At 50.7% G+C, this 22,197-nt stretch overlaps 1 protein-coding gene across 1 annotated transcript in view; it reads left to right on the forward strand.

The window, feature by feature from the left end:
• LOC138503106 (angiopoietin-2-like) overlaps nt 1-22,197 on the forward strand; it is a 239,575-nt gene that overhangs the window by 171,973 nt on the left and 45,405 nt on the right. Inside the window, exon 7 of the mRNA XM_069622615.1 lies at nt 5,027-5,193. Within this exon, the coding sequence (XP_069478716.1) occupies nt 5,027-5,193 (167 nt within the window). The remainder of the gene's footprint in view (nt 1-5,026; nt 5,194-22,197) is intronic.

A 22,197-nucleotide genomic window follows, 5' to 3' on the forward strand; every position in this document is an offset into this window, starting at 1 on the left:
AGAACGGATCCCATGGACAACTACTTGGACCGTGAGCTGGGTACCACAGTCCTAACCATGCAAACCTGGACAAGAGGGGACAGGAACGGCAACTGATAACCCCCTCCGGAAGCAGCCCATTACCCAGGAAGCAGAACCCCACCGGTCCCATACACCTCAGAGAAGATAGAGACGAGGAGCCAGGGAAAACCACCAGTCACTGCACTTGCACCAGAGGGAAATCACAGGACGTTGAAACAGGCCTGCGCCACAATATAACAGCATGCTTGTCAGCCCACAAAAATATCCGACCTATCAAAAGGAAGATACAGGACAGCCCAGAAGTCCAGCAGACTATGGCCCCCTCAGCCGACAGAGGAGCCACCAGGCTGGCGTCAAAAGGGCAGAGTACTGTCACAAAGGGGGGCAAAGCAATCCATCCCGGATAGCAGACATCAAAGGCAACCCCCTACCTGGGGTATGCCCATACTGGAAAACCGACTGAAGTGACACCCCCCTCCACCGGCACAAGGGGCTCTGGGAACCCCTCTAAGCACAGACATGTGCCACCATGTGCCCTATCACTTCCCACAAGTCTGAGAGGAGGTGTGAAAGCAACACGTCGGCACCGGAGGACCTAGGCCCTAAAAGAAGAGACACTGGGAACCCCCTGCATGGCCGTTACTTCCATGATGCATTTTCCATAATCCCATGCTGGACAAGGGAAAAGCAAATCAACTCCTTTGACTTTCCCTTGCGCAGTTTAGAGGAAGAGGACAGGACAAGGAGTCTGTGTCCATAGCTAGCACAGACCCAAACACACCACTAACACGCCACATGACTGAGAGGTGGCTTGAGCCCTGTATCCAGTAGCTGGTAGCCCCATGCTCTAAATGGTTCCGATGCGTCGGTCTAGCAAGGATGAAGGGCCGAGCCAGCACCGCTGAGACTCGAACCCGAAGTGTAGACTATGCCAGGCTGGTACCCTACCGGCCGCTTGCAGACGTGTCCAAATTTGCGCCGTTTTCACAGGCTGCACGCAAAGAATGCAGCCAACATCCGGTGCATCCTGGGCTGTGTGTGTCTGAGGAGCGGGTGGTATGTGACATGCCTGTGACAGAACAGAGCCACCACACTTTCAAAGACTCTCTGCCACTGCCACCCCACGACAAGAAGCAGAGAGGCCTCACAACAAAAAGGGAAGGCTTGCCCATACTGCCAAGTGCGTGCCATCATTTCCAATAAAGATGTGTACACAAAGCACGAGGAAACGGCCTGTCGAAGGAGTCAAGATGGCCATACCAGCAAGAGAGGGGAAAACATCAAGCACAGTCCTCCCCTCTCCTTACCTTCCCCCAGAGAATGCAGCTAACATCCGGTGCATCCTTGGCCGTGTGTCTCTGAGGAGCGGGTAGTATGTGACATGCCTGCGACAGAACAGAGCCCCCGCACTCCCAAAGACTCTCTACCACTGTCACCCCATGACAAGAAACAGAGAGGCCTCGCACCAAAAGGGAAGGCTAGCCCATACTGCCAAGTCTAATCAAGATGGCCAAAACAGGAGGAGAGGGGGAAAACATCAAGCCCAGTCCTCCCCTCTCCTTACCTTCCCCCGGGCCTTGCAGGACCCGGGACACAATGCTCACGCTGCGGTCCGGAGCCCAGCAAAGAACCGAGCGAGGCAATCCAGCTCAACTGTGACCCCCAAGCCCCGCAGGGGGCCCAGGAGCAGCGCCACACCTGAGGGAGCCGAGGGCCCCGCCAAACAGCCCCTCCCCAGGGGGCCAGCAATCAGTGCTCCCGGTGCCCCGCACCAGGAAGAAATAGTCCAACCTGCCGGAGGAAGGAAAAATTTATCTGAGTGACGTGGATGTGGGGTAGGAGTTAGAGAGATTTAAAGAAATAGAAGAAGGTCCTGTGTCGGAGGCAGGTGCCTCATGAAGTAAGTACTGGGACGAGGAAGAGTGGACGTGGAGGTAATGTTACAGTGTGCCAAGGTCCCAAGGCACAAGATCAGACAAAGGGGACTTCCACAGAGTGAAAGAGTAATGTTACAGTGTGCCAAGGTCCCAAGGCACAAGATCAGAAAAAAGGGGACTTCCATGGAGTGAAAGAGTAATGTTACAGCGTGCCAAGGTCCCAAGGCACAAGATCAGAAAAAAGGGGACTTCCATGGAGTGAAAGAGTAATGTTACAGCGTGCCAAGGTCCCAAGGCACAAGATCAGAAAAAAGGGGACTTCCATGGAGTGAAAGAGTAATGTTACAGCGTGCCAAGGTCCCAAGGCACAAGATCAGACAAAGGGGACTTCCACAGAGTGAAAGAGTAATGTTACAGTGTGCCAACGCCCCAAGGCACAAGAGCAGAAAAAGGGACTTCCACGGAGTGAAAGAGTGATGTTACAGTGTGCCAAGGTCCCAAGGCACAAGATCAGACAAAGGGGACTTCCACAGAGTGAAAGAGTAATGTTACAGTGTGCCAAGGTCCCAAGGCACAAGATCAGAAAAAAGGGGACTTCCATGGAGTGAAAGAGTAATGTTACAGTGTGCCAAGGTCCCAAGGCACAAGATCAGACAAAGGGGACTTCCACAGAGTGAAAGAGTAATGTTACAGTGTGTCAAGGTCCCAAGGCACAAGATCAGACAAAGGGGACTTCCACAGAGTGAAAGAGTGATGTTACAGTGTGCCAAGGTCCCAAGGCACAAGATCAGACAAAGGGGACTTCCACAGAGTGAAAGAGTAATGTTACAGTGTGCCAAGGTCCCAAGGCACACGATCAGAAAAAGGGGACTTCCACGGAGTGAAAGAGTGATGTTACAGTGTGCCAACGCCCCAAGGCACAAGAGCAGAAAAAGGGACTTCCACGGAGTGAAAGCGTAATGTTACAGTGTGCCATGGTCCCAAGGCACAAGATCAGACAAAGGGGACTTACAAGGAGTGAAAGAGTGATGTTACAGTGTGCCAAGGTCCTCTCGTAGAGGTACTGGAAGCAATGGTTTCCATGGTGCTGTTTTCCTTCTGCTACAGCTCTCCCCCTGGTGTTCCCCCTAGCCTCTCGTAGGGGTACTAGAAGAAATGGTTTCCCTGGCACCTTTGGTCTTTAGCTCCAGCTCTCCCAGTGTTGCTCTGCCCCTTCTCTCCTAGTGGTAGTGAAAGCACTGGCTGCCACCGGGCTATGGTGTATTTGGCTATTTAGTTCCTGCTTTCATATGGTCACCCTATCCCTCCTCTCCTACAGGTCATCAGTGCATTTGTTGACATTGTGCTTCTCACCATCATCCCCAGCTCGCACTTTGTTTCCCTCTCCTGGGGATATTTGAAGCCTTGGTTGCTCCAGCTCCACTTGTGTTGCCTTGGTGCACTTCCTCTAGGGGTAGTGGGTGCATAAGGGATACACTATCGTCACTTTGTCCTTCAGCTCCAGCTCCCACTGTGTTGCATTGGTTCACTTCCTCTATGGGTAGTGGATGCCTAAGGTCACACACTATCGTCACTTTGTCCTTCAGCCACAGCTTTCATTGTGTTGCCTTGGTTCACCTTCTCTAGAGGTAGTGGATGCCTAAGGTCACACACCATGGTCCCATTGTCCTTCAGCTCCAGCTCCCACTGTGTTGCCTTGGTTCTCTTCCTCAAGGGGTAGTGGATGCCTAAGGTCACACACTATGGTCCCATTGTCCTTCAGCTCCAGCTCCCACTGTGTTGCATTGGTTCACTTCCTCTATGGGTAGTGGATGCCTAAGGTCACACACTATGGTCCCATTGTCCTTCAGCTCCAGCTCCCACTGTGTTGCATTGGTTCACTTCCTCTATGGGTAGTGGATGCCTAAGGTCACACACTATGGTCCCTTTGTCCATCAGTCCCGGTTCCCATTGTGTTGCCTTGGTTCACTTCCTCGAGGGGTAGTCGATACCTAAGGTTACACACTGTGGGGCATTTGGACTTCAGCTACAGCTCCTATTTTGTTGCCTTGGTTCACTTCCTCTAGAGGTAGTGGATGCCTAAGGTTACACACCGTGGTGCCTTTGGACTACAGCTCCAGCTCCCAATGTGTTGCCTTGGTTCACTTCCTCTAGGGGTGGTGAATTCCTAAGGTCACACAGTGTGGTACCGCTGTCCTGCAGCTCCAGCTCCCATTGTGTTGCCTTGGTTCACTTTCTCTAGGGGTAGTGGATGACTAAGGTCACACACTCACACACTGTGGTCCCTTTGTCGTTCAGCTCCAGCTCTCACTGTGTTGCTTTGGTTCATTTGCTCTAGGGGTAGTGCATGCATAAGGTCACACACTGTGGTGCCTTTGGCCTTAAGCGCCAGCTCCCATTGTGTTGCCTTGGTTCTCTTCCTCAAGGGGTAGTGGATGCCTAAGGTCACACGCTATGGTGCTTTGGACTTCAGCTCCAGCTCCCATTGTGTTGCCTTGGTTCACTTTCTCTAGGGGTAGTGGATGCATAAGGTCACATACTGTGATGCCTTTGTCCTTCAGCTACAGCTCCCATTGTGTTGCCTTGGTTCACTTTCTCTAGGGGTAGTGGATGACTGAGGTCACACACTCACACACTGTGGTCCCTTTGTCGTTCAGCTCCAGCTCTCACTGTGTTGCTTTGATTGATTTGCTCTAGGGGTAGTGCATGCATAAGGTCACACACTGTGGTTCCTTTGGCCTTAAGCTCCAGCTCCCATTGTATTGCATTGGTTCTCTTCCTCTAGGGGTAGTGGATGCCTAAGGTCACACACTATGGTGCTTTGGACTTCAGCTCCAGCTCCCATTGTGTTGTCTTGGATCACTTCCTCTAGGGGTAGTGGATGCCTAAGGTCACACATTGTGGTCCCTTTGTCCTTTCAGCTCCCACTGTGTTGCCTTGGTTCATTTGATCTAGGGGTAGTGGATGCCTACGGCCACACACTGTGGTGCCTTTGAACTTCAGCTCCAGCTCCCATTGTATTGCCTTGGTCATTTCCTCTACGGGTAGTGGATGCATAAGGTCACACACTATGGTGACTTTGGACTTCACCTCCATCTCTCATTATGTTGCTCTGTCCTCCTCTCTAGGGGTTCGGCTCTCCTCCGGGCGAGTACTGGTTGGGCAATGAGTTTATCCACCAGCTGACCGCTCACAGCGCCTACACCCTCCGGATCAAGCTCAGGGACTGGGACCAAAACGAGGCCTACTCCTTGTATGACCACTTTTCACTGGGCAGCGAGGAGCAGAACTACCGGTAAGTGGCTGAATTGTCGAGTGTTGGTATTGGGGACTTCCCTGCGGGGTGACAGTAAATTGCAGAGAGTTTTCAGTTTGTCCCGCAATATTTTAATTTGTGATATCTTGATAATATAAAAGGCCAGATGTATGTGTGTCCGATGCCGTCATGCGCAGCAGAGGTTGCCCAAAGGTACAGAATACTCCACTAGAGGGAGCTGTTGCCCTAGGAAATACAGTGGTCCAATTCGCAGAGCTTCACAGGTTATGACCTCTAGAGGGAGCTGTAAGCTTAGGATATATAGTGGTCCGACTGTGTCAGTGAAAACCTGCACTTTGGCCGATGTACACAGGCCTTTACACTAGTTCTGTATAAGTCATGAGGTATTACTTCAAACACAGTTATAAAAAAAGGAATAGAAATTGTTCCCCAGTCCGATCAACTCTGCACAGTTCCCCAGTCATTGCACCCTAGAGTAAATGGGACAGCATTTATGTTATATTTTCTAAAAAAGTAGTTTGAGCTTTTTTTATTACATTAAATTAGATATTGTTTTGTGTGCTGCATTGAGCTCCCCTTTGGGTCGCTTGTACACCTCTAATATCACGATTTTGTATTGTGCGACTTGAATCAGAGTTATAACTCTGCACGCATGGCGCATGTGCACAGAACTACAGTTCCCAGAGGAATTGTAGTTCCGAGGCACATTTAACTTCATACCCAGGCGCAAACGCGCCGGCGCTAAGGAACCCAGCTGGTCTGTGCCGGTCCATGCAGGACCGGAAGGGCAAAGCACCCGTCCCTTTTGCTATGGGCATTGCGGAGGTGCTGACTGCAATCACGGCAGTAAGACGAATCTTTAATATTGCTATTCTGCCGACCTCTAACCACACTGCTGGGGGGATCGATATAACAGGTAACGCTCAAAGTATAGAGTATAATGATAATTCTATTTTATCTAGTACAATTGAAGTGGGGGTACTGGCTGAGGAAGTAACTTCCCACTTGCCGGTACTCGCTCTGGAGACGAGCGCTGCTGATGCCGCGGTTCTTTTACCTGAAGACTGTAGCCCTGATGCCATCTGGAATGCTCCTCTAGCCTCTGCTACTGAGATATCTGTTGAGATATTACTTTTGAATGAAGAAGCAATTGTTCTACCATCCCATGCCCCACAGATGGTAATGGGGCCTACCCCACTGAGTTGTAGAAAATCTATTTTATCTATAAATAACATTAGTTGCATGATGCTGAACACTAGAACATTAGTGAAACATGCCACATAGGTTGCGACCTACATTGAAGATAAGGGCATTGATGTCTGTGCTATCACAGAGACCTGGGGTCACAATGCCGCAGCTCCCACTCTTAACCTTGCAATTCCCAATGGTTATGAGATGATGAGCTACGATAGGAAAGAGGGTAGGGGTGGTGGGGTTGCATTGATTTTTAGACTCTCTCTGTTTGAGAAACTAAATGCTATATTATGGATGGAATTGTATCCTTCTTGTGTCAAGATTGGCCTTAACGCTGAAGCTAGAATGAATGTCTTATTGATGTCTTGGCCTCCCTCCTTGCCTGAGGACTTTACAGCTGGCCACATTAGCTTTCTTCTCCCTCTGGTGAAACCTAATACTAGCTTTCTTGTTATGGGTGATATTCATTCATGGCTGGAGCACAAAGACAATGCTGCCGCGATAGAATTAAAGTCAGCTTCGACTGAGTTGGGATTTGACCAACTGATTCACGCCCCCACACATCGCATGGGCATGTACTTGATTGGGTGGCCTGTCACATGGTAAGGACAAAGGCTGTTCTGGTATCAAGCTGTCCGTGGTCTGATCATTTCTTTGTTGAGTTTACTGTGCTTTCTGACTTTCCTAGGAAAGTGAAAGACAGAATAAGGTTAGGTGGGACATCCAGAAACTTTAAGAACATTTCAGCCGAAAAGATAGAACCCCTTCTCTCTCCCTTGGCTAACCTGTTGGAATATGTTTCCCCTGAGGAGTTGTCAAAGGCTATCCTTCTTGACTTGGACACAGTGGCGAATTCGTTAGCACCACAAAAGAAAAAAAGGTTCAAGGAAGGCAATAAAAACAATGTATGGTTTTCCCCGTAGTTGAAGATCCTAAAATCATTAACTCTCAAACCTTTTTATACCTGGAAACCCAGCCAGCTTTGGTATCCTATAAGGCTGCTGCTAAAACGTATAGAATAGCAATATTTGAGGCCAAGAAAAACTTCTTTTACAACAGAATCAAGAATGCTCAATCAGACACTAGGGAACATTTTAAGATTCTTAAAGAGCAAGAATCTACCAATCACACTACCCCTGATCATGTGGTAAAGGATAGCGCCTGGTGCAAAGGTATTCAGAATGCTATGCAGGATAAGTTAAAGAACGTTAGGGCTGATATCGCCAAGAAGAAAGTTGCACTCTCAGAAGCAGAAGTTGGAACACCCGGTTGGGCATTTAGTAGGTACCCCGCCATTCCGCTATTCAACTTAAGTCCTATCTCAACAGTGGAATTGACTTCTATTATCTAGCAGCTGAAAGCTACTAAATGCAAAAATGACCCCTCCGCGGCTATTATCATAAAAACTTGCCCACCTACTTTGATTGCAGCTATATGCAAGTTTGGTAATTTGTCCTTTGAAGCGGGTGCTGTTCCCCATGACTTGAAAAGTGCATGGTTTGCACCTATCCTCAAAAAGCCGGGCCTCCCGCCTGATGTTCCAAACTATTTCAGGCCAGTCACAAACACCCCTTTCTTTTGACAGGTGGTGTATGGGCAAATTGCTGTCCATCTTAAAAAATGTTCCTATTCCAAATGATCATCAATCGGGTTTTAGAGCACTCACAGTAGCTGTATCCTCTGGGATCACGCACTCACAGTGGCTGTAAGCCTGGCTCAAACACTCACAGTAGCTGTATCCTCTGGGTTCATGCACTCACAGTAGCGGTATCCTTGGGCTCTCGCACCTACAGTAGCTGTATGCTGTGGGTTCATGTACTCACAGTAGCTGTATCCCTGGGCTCACACACTAACAGTAGCTGTATCCTCTGGGCTCAGGCACACAGTGGCTGTATCCCTGGGCTCACGCACTAACAGTAGCTGTATCCCTGGGCTCTTGCACTCACAGTAGCTGTATCCTCTGGGCTGATGTACTCACATTAGCTGTATCCTCTGGGCTCATGTACTCACAGTAGCTGTATCCTCTGTGCTCTTGCACTCACAGTAGCTGTACCCTCTGGGCTCACGCACTCACAGTAGCTGGGTCCGGCAGCTCGCGCACTCACAGTAGCTGTGTTCTGGGGGGTCATGTACTCACAGTAGCTGTATATCTGTACTCATACACTCACAGTAGCTATATCCCTGGGCTCTCACACAAACAGTAGCTGCCTCCCTGGCTCTTGCACTCATAGTAGCTGTATCCCCTGGGCTCATGTACTCACAGTAGCTGTATCCTCTGGGCTCACACACTCACAGTAGCAGTATCTTCTGGGCTCTTGCACTCACAGTAGCTGTATCCTCTGGGCTCACCCACTCACAGTGGCTGTATGCGTGGGCTCGTGCACTCACAGTAGCTGTATCATCTGGGCTCATGCACTCACAGTAGCTGTATCCCTGGGCTCTTGCACTCACAGTAGCAATCTTCTCAGGGGTCATGTACTCACAGTAGCTGTATCCCTGGACTCCCACACTCACAGTAGCTGCATCCCTGGGCTCACGCACTCACAGTAGCTGGATGCCTGGGCTCACACACTCACAGTAGCTGTATCCTCTGGGCTCCTGTACTCACATTAGCTGTATCCTCTGGGCTGACATACTCACATTAGCCTTATCCTCTGGGCTCACACACTCACAGTAGCTGCATCCCTGGGCTCTTGCACTCACAGTAGCTGTATCCTCTGGGCTCATGTACTCACAGTAGCTGTATCCTCTGGGCTCATGTACTCACAGTAGCTGTATCCTCTGGGCTCATGCACTCACAGTAGCTGGATCTTCTGGGCTCTTGCACTCACAGTAGCTGTATCCTCTGGGCTCACGCACTCACAGTAGCTGGATCCTCTGGGCTTATGCACTCGTAGTAGCAGTATTCTGGGTGGTCATGTACTCTGTATACCTCTGCTCACACACTCACAGTAGCTGTATCCGTGGGCTCTCACACTTACAGTAGCTGCATCCCTGGGCTCACGTTCTCACAGTGGCTGTGTCCCTGGGTTAATGCACTCACAGTATCTGTATCCTCTGGGCTCTTGCACTAACGGTAGCTGTATCCCTGGTTCTTTCACTCACAGTGGCTGTATCCTCTGGGCTCACGCACCCACAGTGGCTGTATCCCTGGCTCACGCACTGGCAGTCTCTGTATCCTCTGGGCAGACAGATGCACTCACAGTAGCTGTATCCCTGGGCTTTTACAATCACAGTGGCTGTATCCTCTGGGCTCACAAATTCACAGTGGCTGTATACTCTGGGCTCATGTACTCACAGTGGGTGTATCCCTGGTCTCATGCACTCACAGTGGCTGTATCCCTGGGCTCATGCCCTCACAGTAGCTGTATCCCTGGGCTCACGCACTCACAGTAGCTGTATCCTCTGGGCTCTTGCACTCACATTAGCTGTATCCCTGGGCTCTTTCACTCACAGTAGCTGTATCCTCTGGGTTCACAAACTCACAGTGGCTGTATCCTCTGGGCTCTTGCACTTACATTAGCTGTATCCTCTGGACTCACGCACTCACAGTGGCTATATCCTCTGGGCTCATGCACTCACAGTGGCTGTATCCCTGGGCTCACGCAATGACAGTTGCGGTATCCTCTGGGCAGACAGACGTACTCACAGTAGCTGTATCCCTGGGCTCTTGCAGTCACAGTAGCTGTATCTTCTGGGCTCAAGCACTCACAGTGGCTGTATGCCTGGGCTCACACACTCAGAGTATCTGTATCCCTAGGCTCACGCACTCACAGTAGCTGTATCCTCTGGGCTCTTGCACTCACAGTAGCTGTATCCTCTGGGCTCTTGCACTCACAGTAGCTGTATCCCTGGGCTCTTGCACTCACAGTAGCTGTATCCTCCTGGCTCATGCACTCACAGTGGCAGTATGCCTAGGCTCACGCACTCACAGTGGCTGTATGCCTGGGCTCAAGCACTCACAGTAGCTGTATCCTCTGGGCTCTTGCACTCAGAGTAGCTGTATTCCCTGGGCTCACATACTCACAGTAGCTGTATCCCTGGGCTCACACACTCACAGTAGCTGTATCCTCTGGGCTCTTGCACTCACAGTAGCTGTATCCTCTGGGCTCTTGCACTGACAGTAGCTGTATCCCTGGGCTCTTGCACTCACAGTAACTGTATCGTCTGGGCTCATGTACTCACAGTAGCTGTATCCTCTGGGCTCATGTACTCACAGTAGCTGTATCCTCTGGGCTCATGTGCTCACAGTAGCTGTATCCTCTGGGCTCATGTACTCACAGTAGCTTTATCCCTGGGCTCACAAACCCTCAGTAGCTGGATCCCTGGGCTCACACACTCTCAGTGGGTTTATGCCTGGGCTCGCACGCTCTCACAGTAGCTGTATCCTCTGGGCTCATGCACTCACAATGGCTGTATCCCTGGGCTCATGCCCTCACAGTAGCTGTATCCCTGGGCTCATGCCCTCACAGTAGCTGTATCCCTAGGCTCATGCACTCACAGTGGCTGTATCCCTGGGCTCATGCACTCACAGTGGATGTATCCCTGGGCTCATGCCCTCACAGTAGCTGTATCCTCTGGGTTCACCCACTCACAGTGTCTGTATGCCTGCGGTCACGCACTCACAGAATCTGTATGCTCTGGGCTCTTGCACTCACAGTTGCAATATCCCTGGGCTCTTGCACTGTATCCTCTGGGCCCATGTACTCACAGTAACTGTATCCTCTGGGCTCATTTACTCACAGTAGCTGTATCCCTGGGCTCACACACTCACAGTAGCTGGATCCCTGGGCTTGCACACTCACAGTGTGTTTATGCCTGGCCTCACCATCACTCACAGTAGCTGTATCCTCTGGACTCATGCACTCACAATGGCTGTATCCCTGTGCTAATGCACTCACAGTTGCTATGTCCCTGGGCTCAGGTCCTCACAGTAGCTGTATCCCTGGACTCATGCAGTCACAGTGGCTGTATCCCTGGGCTCATGCCCTCACAGTAGCTGTATACCTGGACTCTAGCACTCACAGTAGCTGTATGCATGGTCTCATGCACTCACAGTAGTTGCAACCCCGGGCTCTTGCGCTCACAGTAGCTGTATCCCTGGTGCCATGCCCTCACAGTGTTGGTGAGTACTCCCAGGTATGCCAGAGCCATACTGGAAGTCCACGGACTTGGAGGGCCCAACCCCCTCCCTGAGAATACATGGACGACTCAGTCAATGGAAAGTTCAAACTGCAGTTTATTACAGCCCAAACCAACAAGGATCGATACAAGAACTCCCATAAATTCCAGCATGTCACACAGTAAAATGCGTGCAGGACTCTTTTGTCTAAGAAACACCGTCACTTCTCTGCCATTACTTGGGCCTCTTTCAAAACCTATAGCGGGATGGGATTTCCCAACAGGAGCATAATAACCTATATGGGTACATATATATGTTATTCTACTAGTTCTTCCGTGTCAGGTGCCTGGCCTGTTCCTTCCCTAATTCATTAACTATACCATTGTTGCAGTGTTGTGGACTTACCATTGGTTCTTGTCCGTTGCTACCCACCCATAGGGTACTAAACTGTGATTGGCTAGAGCTGACGTCCCCAGGCCTGGGACCCGAAATGATTCTCTGCTTGCTGTGTACCTTTTCAAGGTGATGAGAATCATTATGTGTCTGTATTGTAACTTGTGTGCACCATCTTTGCTTTATGGGAATATCCTCCGGCCATGCACAACACTTGTTGCACACTGTTGCATACTTGTTGCAGTCCATGTCTGGCTGTCTGAGATCGGCTCTCCTTTCTCACCAACGATCACTGTCCATTGTCTGCTGCAGCTGTATCGCGTGTTTGGAGACCACGAAATTGAGCTTAACAGCTTTGAATTCTGAGGATTTATTCACTTTTTCTGCAGCTGGTCCCTTTGTCATCTGGGGATTGGAATGTCTTCTGTATCTCTTGACCTTGGCTGCCGGTCCTGTCTCACATGTCTTGCTCTCTGTCAAGCTGAATCAGCTCAGCTCGTCCCTTGCTCAGTGGTCTGAGCCTGCTGTAATTTTCCTAAACCTGTTGATGCGGTTTCTACATTGTCCATGTACGGTATACTACATTTTCCATGGGTTAGTCACACTTGGCTCTGTCGGGTCCCATATGTGCTCCTGCAGTCCCATAGAGTAATTTGTGTTTAAGCATCTACAAGCTGTGCTCAAGATATCTTGGCCTTACGGTTTCTGCGTTACTGCACTTGGCTAATGGCAAATATAATAATAGCAATGACTGTATGCATATGTATCTATCCTCTAACTATAGAACTGTACGCTTGTGTTGTTCATGTATTCGAGTGTGTTTGTGTCGTGAAGTGCGTATGGCACGTGTGCTTCATGTCAAACGCTGCTATGTCGTGGTGTCTCTAACAACATCAGCAACATGGCTTCTTGGTGCTCTAGTCCCGGCTGTCCTTATAGGTGTCTCTGACCATGGCATGTAGCTCTTCATCCACACATGGATAGATCTGTACCACCCCTGGTCTGTATAGCTGGCTGAGGGGATACCTCTCAACGTATTTGTCAATCATTGGTGCACTTAGGATTCGTCCGAAATAGAATGAGTGATTACAGTGTTTTCTGGCCTTCCGTTTTGTCATGAACTTGACGAGAGGTGGGTAGTAGCAGGATCCAGACCCCCTCTACAGTCCCCCCCATGGTCCACCTGGCGACCACATCCTTATACGATAGTCCTTTCACTCTTGGCTGCCATATCTTCATTATTGCTCCGAGGTGCCCATAGTAGTTTTTATGATCATCGGACAACCAGTTCATGTAACAGCACACTCCTTCGGGGCTACACCATACCCACTTTCCTTCATAGTGCTTTGCATCGAATGGGTTGTGCAGTTTCATTGCTCCAAGTGGGAACAGTTCGCATTGCGCAATTCTCTCCCTGATCTTGTTCCTCTCTGCCACAATCTCATCCTTTGCTCGCCCTATATTTACATCCATCAAGACCTGCATCCTGATAACCTCTTACAATGTTTTTTTGCACATTGGCACACAGATCTTTATCCCACACATTGAATTTGCTGCTAGTATTGATGCGCCCATTATCACCTTTAGTGGCAGGATTCCGACTCCCTCTTTAACAGTAGCTGTATCCCTGGGCTCATGCAATCACAGTGGCTGTATCCCTGGGCTCTTGCACTCACAGTGGCTGTATCCCTGGGCTCTTGCACTCACAGTGGCTGTATCCCTGGGCTCTTGTACTCACAGTGGCTGTATCCCTGGGCTCATGCACTCACAGTAGCTGTATCCTCTGGGCTCTTCCACTCACAGGAGCTGTATCCTCTGGGCTCTTGCACTCACAGTGGCTGCATCCCTGGGCTTATGCACTCACAGTGGCTGTATCCCTGGGCTCATGCACTCACAGTGGCTGTATCCCTTGGCTCATGCACTCACAGTGGCTGTATCCCTGGGGTCATGCACTCACAGTGGCTGTATCCCTGGGCTCATGCACTCAGAGTAGCTGTATCCCTGGGCTCATACACTCACAGTGGCTGTATCCCTTGGCACATGCACTCACAGTGGCTGTATCCCTGGGCACTTGCACTCATAGTGGCTGTATCCCTGGGCTCATGCACTCACAGTAGCTATATCCCCTGGGGTCATGCACTCACAGTGGCTGTATCCTCTGGGTTCATGCACTCACAGTGGCTATATACCTTGGCTCATGCACTAACACTAGCTGTATCCCTGGGCTTGTGCACTCACAGTGGCTGTATCCCTGTGCTCATGCACTCACAGTAGCTGTATCCTCTGGGCTGATGCACTCACAGTGGCTTTATCCCTGGGCTCATGCACTCACAGTGGCTGTATCCCTGGGCTCATGCACTCACAGTGGCTGTATCCATGGGCTCACGCACTCACAGTGGCTGTATCCATGGGCTCACGCACTCACAGTGGCTATATCCCTGGGCTCACGCACTCACAGTGGCTATATCCCTGGCCTCATTCACTCACAGTAGCTGTATCCCTGAGCTCATGCACTCTCGGTAGTTGTAACCCTGAACCCATGCAATCACAGTGACTGTATCCCTGGGCTCATGCACTCCCAGTGGCTGTATCCCTGTGCTCATGCACTCACAGCAACCATTTCCCATGGGCTCTTGCACTCACAGTAGCAATTTCCCATGGGCTCTTGCACTCACAGTATCTGTATCCCTGGGCTCTTGCACTCACAGTAGCTGTATATCTGAGCTCTTGCACTCACAGTAGCTATATCCCCTGGGCTCATGCACTCACAGTAGCTGTATCCCTGGGCTCATGCACTCACAGTGGCTGTATCCCTGGGGTCATGCACTCACAGTAGCTGTATCCCTGGGGTCATGCACTCACAGTAGCTGTATCCCTGGGCTCATGCACTCACAGTAGCTGTATCTCTGGGCTCTTGCACTCACAGTAGCTATATCCCCTGGGCTCATGCACTCACAGTGGCTGTAACCCTGGGGTCATGCACTCACAGTGGCTATATCCCTTGGCTCATGCACTAACACTAGCTGTATCCCTGGGCTTGTGCACTCACAGTGGCTGTATCCCTGTGCTCATGCACTCACAGTAGCTGTATCCCTGGGCTCATGCACTCACAGTGGCTGTATCCCTGGGGTCATGCACTCACAGTAGCTGTATCCCTGGGGTCATGCACTCACAGTAGCTGTATCCCTGGGCTCATGCACTCACAGTAGCTGTATCTCTGGGCTCTTGCACTCACAGTAGCTATATCCCCTGGGCTCATGCACTCACAGTGGCTGTAACCCTGGGGTCATGCACTCACAGTGGCTATATCCCTTGGCTCATGCACTAACACTAGCTGTATCCCTGGGCTTGTGCACTCACAGTGGCTGTATCCCTGTGCTCATGCACTCACAGTAGCTGTATCCTCTGGGCTGATGCACTCACAGTGGCTATATCCCTGGGCTCATGCACTCACAGTAGTTGTATCCCTGGGCTCATGCACTCACACTGGCTGTATCCCTGGGCTCATGCACTCACAGTAGCTGTATCCTTTGCGCTGATGCATTCACAGTTGCTATATCCCTGGGCTCATGCACTCACAGTAGATGTGCCCCTATGCTCATGCACTCACAGTGGCTGTATCCCTGGGCTCACGCACTCACAGTGGCTGTATCCCTGGGCTCACGCACTCACAGTGGCTGTATCCCTGGGCTCACGCACTCACAGTGGCTATATCCCTGGGCTCACGCACTCACAGTGGCTATATCCCTGGGCTCACGCACTCACAGTGGCTATATCCCTGGCCTCATTCACTCACAGTAGCTGTATCCCTGAGCTCATGCACTCTCGGTAGTTGTAACCCTGAACCCATGCAATCACAGTGACTGTATCCCTGGGCTCATGCACTCACAGTGGCTGTATCCCTGAGCTCATGCACTCATTGTGGCTGTATCCCTGAGCTCATGCACTCACAGTGGCTGTATCCCTGTGCTCATGCACTCACAGCAACCATTTCCCATGGGCTCTTGCACTCACAGTAGTAATTTCCCATGGGATCTTGCACTCACAGTATCTGTATCCCTGGGCTCTTGCACTCAAAGTGGCTGTATTCCTGGGCTCATGCACTCACAGTATCTGTATCCCTGAACTCATGCACTCACAGTAGCTGTATCCCTGGGTTCTTGCACTCATAGTAGCTGTATCCCTGGCTCATGCACATAGTAGCTGTAACCCTTGTGACAATTCACCTACTATCGTCACTTCTCTCCAGTGGAGAGCTCTTTCCCATGAGTCTAGGGTGTTGAAGCCACTAACCAATAGTCCCTCTAGGGGTTGTTACATACGGAAGGATCTCATGGGAAGAGACCTCTTCTTTGGGAACAAGGGAGAACATCTCAGGAGAACACAGTAGAACATCCCTCACCCAACACCTTACACACCTCCATACCCCATAGACCCTAACACTTTGCCCAGTACTCATATGTACCTTTTTACATCTGTGTCTTTAAGAAATACTGAGACAAATAAGAGTTGGGAATACTCAAAGGGAGTGTACCAGACAAATACTAGGACGAGAAGGTGGTGCAGAGCCATAAAGAACAATCCATGCAGCTTGGGCGAGCATTCTACTCATCCATGGCAGTGTGACATAAAGAGCAATGAAGGACTTACAATGTTACTCAGACATCCCAGGAGGAACCGAGGAACAGGAACCTGCTCAGCATGCAAAATTCAAGCAGCTGCCGGCAAGGACGCAGAAAAGAAGTAGACGGCAACCCCAGTGGGTTTGAAGCCAGAGAAATCCCAGAAGGTACAGGGAGTAAACGGGCTGGCTGGCGGGGGTACAAGAGTGTCTTGATTACCACATAATCATGCAAGAAGAACAAATCCAGAACTCAGGCGATGAGATGTAACCCCGGAGCTAAAGAGAAGTGGGGAGAGCCATAAAGAGAAGTGGTTATTCAATAGGGGCACATATCAGATCCCCGCAACAAGAAAAGGACACAAGTCATCTTCCTCACAGCAGTACTTGGCAGGGCAGTAACAGAGTCTGCAAGATCAAAGAAGCATAGAGTTTCGGTCTGGGACCCGTACCTGAAATAGAAGGACATTTCAAGTCATCTTCTTCATGACAGTACTTGGCGGGAGAGTAAACCAAGTCTGTGAGATCAAAGAAGTATAGAAGTATGGGCCTGCGACCCGCACCCAAAATAGATGGAAGGGATTTATTCCCCCTGGGGGTGTTGAACGGTGAAACAAATGAGTTGTGAGTCTGGTGTGAGTTGTATGGCACACCATGGCAGTTACCAGACCAAGAGAAGGAGTTGAGACTTTGATGAGGGCTGTATTGTACACCATGACAGATACCAGACCAATAGAAGGAGGAGTTGAGAGTCTGATGAGGGCTGTATTGCACACCATGACAGATACCAGACCAATAGAAGGAGGAGTTGAGAGTCTGATGAGGGCTGTATTGCACACCATGACAGATACCAGACCAATAGAAGGAGGAGTTGAGAGTCTGATGAGGGCTATATGACACACCATGACATATACCAGACCAATAGAAGGAGGAGTTGAGAGTCTGATGAGGGCTATATGACACACCATGACAGATACCAGGCCAATAGAAGGAGGAGTTGAGAGTCTGATGAGGGCTATATGGCACACCATGGCAGATACCATACCAATAGAAGGAGAAGGAGTTGAGAGTCTGATGAGGGTTATATGACACACCATGGCAGATACCATACCAATAGAAGGAGAGGGAGTTGAGAGTCTGATGAGGGTTATATAGCACACCATGGCAGATACCATACCAAGGAGTTGAAAGTCTGATGAGGGCTATATGGCACACCATGACAGATACCAGACCAATAAAAGGAGGAGTTGAGAGTCTGATGAGGGCTATATGGCACACCATGGCAGATACCAGCCCAATAGAAGGAGAAGAAGAAGGAGTTGAGAGTCTGATGAGGGTTATATGGCATACCATGGAAGATACCAGACCAATTGAAGGAGTTGAGAGTCTGAGGAGGGCTATATGGCACACCATGGCAGATACCAGACCAATAGAAGGAGTTGAGAGTCTGATGAGGGATATATTGCACACCATGGCAGATACCGACCAATAGAAGGACGAGTGGAGAGTCTGATGAGGGCTATATTGCACACCATGGCAGATACCAGAGCAGTAGAAGGAGGGTTTGAGAGTCTGATGAAGGCTATAAGGCACTTTGTGACAGATTATAGACCATTGTAGGGTGTGGGGGCTATTGGGAGGCAGCTGGATGATCCATGGCAGATGCAAACTCAAAGAAGGAGCTGAGATCCGGCGGAGGTCTTTAGCACACATCATCGGTTGAGGGCTACATCACATACACAAGCCCATACCATACCTATAGAAAGAGAAGTGCACAGTCTGCTGAGGGCTACATCACACACACTAGCCCAGACCATACCTATAGAAGGAGGAGAAGTGCACAGTCTGCTGAGGGCTGCAGCTCACACACTGGCCCAGACCATACCTATAGAAGGAGGAGAAGTGCACAGTCTACTGAGGGCTACATCACACACTGGCCCAGACCATACCTATAGAAAGAGTAGAAGTGCACAGTCTGCTGAGTGCTGCAGCTCACACACTGGCCCAGGCCATACCTATAAAAGGAGGAGAAGTGAACAGTCTGGAGAGGGCTACATCACACACACTAGCCCAGACCCTACCCATAGAATGAGGAGAAGTGCACAGTCTGCTGAGGGCTATATCACACACACTGGCCCAGACCATACCTATAGAAGGAGGAGAAGTGCACAGTCTGCTGAGGGCTGCAGCTCACACACTGGCCCAGACCATACCTATAGAAAGAGAAGTGCACAGTCTACTGAGGGCTGCAGCTCACACACTGGCCCAGACCATACCTATAGAAGGAGAAGTGCACAGTCTGCTGAGGGCTGCAGCTCACACACTGTCCCAGACCATACCTATAGAAGGAGGAGAAATGCACAGTCTGCTGGGGGCTACATCTCACACACTGGCCCAGACCAAAGCTATAGAAGGAGGAGAAGTGTACAATCTGCTGAGGGCTGCAGCTTACACACTGGCCCAGACCATACCTATCGAAGGAGGAGAGGTGCACAGTCTGCTGAGGGCTACATCACACACTGGCCCAGACCATACCTATAGAAGGAGGAGAAGTGCACAGTCTGCTGAGTGCTGCAGTTCATACACTGGCCCAGACCATACCTATAAAAGGAGAAGTTAACAGTCTGCAGAGGGCTACATCACACACACTAGCCCAGACCATACCCATAGAGGGGGGAGAAGTGCACAGTCTGCTGAGGGCTATATCACACACACTGGCCCAGACCATACTTATAGAAGGGGGAGAAGTGCACAGTCTGCTGAGGGCTGCAGCTCACACACTCTACCAGACCATACCTATAGAAGAAGGAGAAGTGCACAGTCTGCTGAGGGCTACATCACACACTGGCCCAGACCATACCTATAGAAAGAGTAGAAGTGCACAGTCTGCTGAGTGCTGCAGCTCACACACTGGCCCAGGCCATACCTATAAAAGGAGGAGAAGTGAACAGTCTGGAGAGGGCTTCATCACACACACTAGCCCAGACCATACCCATAGAATGAGGAGAAGTGCACAGTCTGCTGAGGGCTATATCACACACAATGGCCCAGACCATACCTATAGAAGGAGGAGAAGTGCACAATCTACTGAGGGCTACATCTCACGCACTGGCCCAGACCATACCTATAGAAGGAGGAGAAGTGCACAGTCTGCTGAGGGCTGCAGCTCACACACTGGCCCAGACCATACCTATAGAATAAGGAGAAGTGCACAGTCTGCTGAGGGCTACATCACACACTGGCCCAGACCATACCTTTAGAAAGAGTAGAAGTGCACAGTCTGCTGAGTGCTGTAGCTCACACACTGGCCCAGGCCATACCTATAAAAAGAGGAGAAGTGAACAGTCTGGAGAGGGCTACATCACACACACTAGCCCAGACCCTACCCATAGAATGAGGAGAAGTGCACAGTCTGCTGAGGGCTACATCTCACACACTGGCCCAGACCATACCTATAGAAGGAGGAGAAGTGCACAGTCTGCTGAGGGCTGCAGCTCACACACTGGCCCAGACCATACCTATAGAAGAAGGAGAAGTGCACAGTCTGCTGAGGGCTACATCACACACGCTAGCCCAGACCCTACCCATAGAATGAGGAGAAGTGCACAGTCTGCTGAGGGCTATATCACACACACTGGCCCAGACCATACCTATAGAAGGAGGAGAAGTGCACAGTCTGCTGAGGGCTGCAGCTCACACACTGGCCCAGACCATACCTATAGGAGAAGTGCACAGTCTGCTGAGGGCTGCATCTCACACACTGTCCCAGACCATACCTATAGAAGGAGGAGAAATGCACAGTCTGCTGCGGGCTACATCTCACACACTGGCCCAGACCAAAGCTATAGAAGGAGGAGAAGTGTACAATCTGCTGAGGGCTGCAGCTCACACACTGGCCCAGACCATACCTATCGAAGGAGGAGAGGTGCACAGTCTGCTGAGGGCTACATCACACACTGGCCCAGACCATACCTATAGAAGGAGGAGAAGTGCACAGTCTGCTGAGTGCTGCAGTTCACACACTGGCCCAGACCATACCTATAAAAGGAGAAGTTAACAGTCTGCAGAGGGCTACATCACACACACTAGCCCAGACCATACCCATAGAGGGAGGAGAAGTGCACAGTCTGCTGAGGGCTATATCACACACACTGGCCCAGACCATACCTATAGAGGGAGGAGAAGTGCACAGTCTGCTGAGGGCTGCAGCTCAGGCACTGGCCCAGACCATACCTATAGAAGGAGGAGAAGTGCACAGTCTGCTGAGGGCTACATCACACGCTTGCCCAGACCACACCTATTGAAGAGGAGTAGTGCACAGTCTGCTGAGGGCTGCAGCTCACACACTGGCCCAGACCCTATCTATAGAAGGGGGAGAAGTGCACAATCTGCTGAGGGCTGCATCTCACACACTGGCCCAGACCATACCTATAGAAGGAGAAGTGCGCAGTCTGCTGAGGGCTACATCTCACACACTGGCCCAGACCATACCCATAGAAGGAGGAGGAGTGCACAGTCTGCTCAGGGCTACAGCTCACACACTGGCCTAGACTATACCCATAGAAGGAGGAGAAGTGCACAGTCTGCTGAGGGCTGCAGCTCACACACTGGCCCAGACCATACTCATAGTAGGAGGAGAAGTGCAAAGTCTGCTGAGGGCTACATCTCACACACTGGCCCAGACCATACCCATAGAAGGAGGAGAAGTGCACAGTCTGCTGAGGGATACATCTTACACACTGGCCCAGACCATATGTATAGAAGGAGGAGAGGTGAACAGTCTGCTGAGGGGTATATCACACACACTGGCCCAGACCATACCTATAGAAGGAGAAGTGCACAGTCTGCTGAGGGCTGCAGCTCACACACTGGCCCAGACCATACCTATAGAAGGAGAAGTGCACAGTCTGCTGAGGGCTGCAGCTCACACACTGGCCCAGACCATACCTATAGAAGGAGGAGAGGTGCACAGTCTGCTGAGGGCTACCCACACACTGGCCCAGACCATACCTATAGAAGGAGGAGAAGTGCACAGTCTGCTGAGTGCTGCAGGTCACACACTGGCCCAGACCATACCTATAAAAGTAGGAGAAGTGAACAGTCTGCAGAGGGCTACATCACACACACACACTAGCCCAGACCATATCCATAGAAGAGGAAGTGCACAGTCTGCTGAGGGCTATATCACACACACTGGCCCAGACCATACCTATAGAAGGAGGAGAAGTGCACAGTCTGCTGAGGGCTGCAGCTCACGCACTCTCCTAGACCATACCTATAGAAGGAGGAGAAGTGCACAGTCTGCTGAGGGCTGCAGCTCACACACTGGCCCAGACCATACCTATTGAAGAAGGAGTAGTGCACAGTCTGCTGAGGGCTGCAGCTCACACACTAGCCCAGACCATACCTATAGAAGGAGAATAAGTGCACAGTCTGCAGAGGGCTACATCACACACACTGGCCCAGACCATACCTATAGAAGGAGGAGAAGTGCACATTCTGCTGAGGGCTGCAGCTCACACACTCTCCCAGACCATACCTATAGAAGGAGGAGAAGTGGACAGTCTGCTGAGGGCTACATCACACACTTGCCCAAACCATACCTATAGAAGGAGGAGTAGTGCACAGTCTGCTGAGGGCTGCAGCTCACACACTAGCCCAGACCATACCTATAGAAGGAGGAGAAGTGCAC

Source organism: Ambystoma mexicanum, chromosome 11 (assembly GCF_040938575.1).
Source record: "Ambystoma mexicanum isolate Mex_15411 chromosome 11, UKY_AmexF1_1, whole genome shotgun sequence".
Lineage (NCBI taxonomy): Eukaryota > Metazoa > Chordata > Amphibia > Caudata > Ambystomatidae > Ambystoma > Ambystoma mexicanum.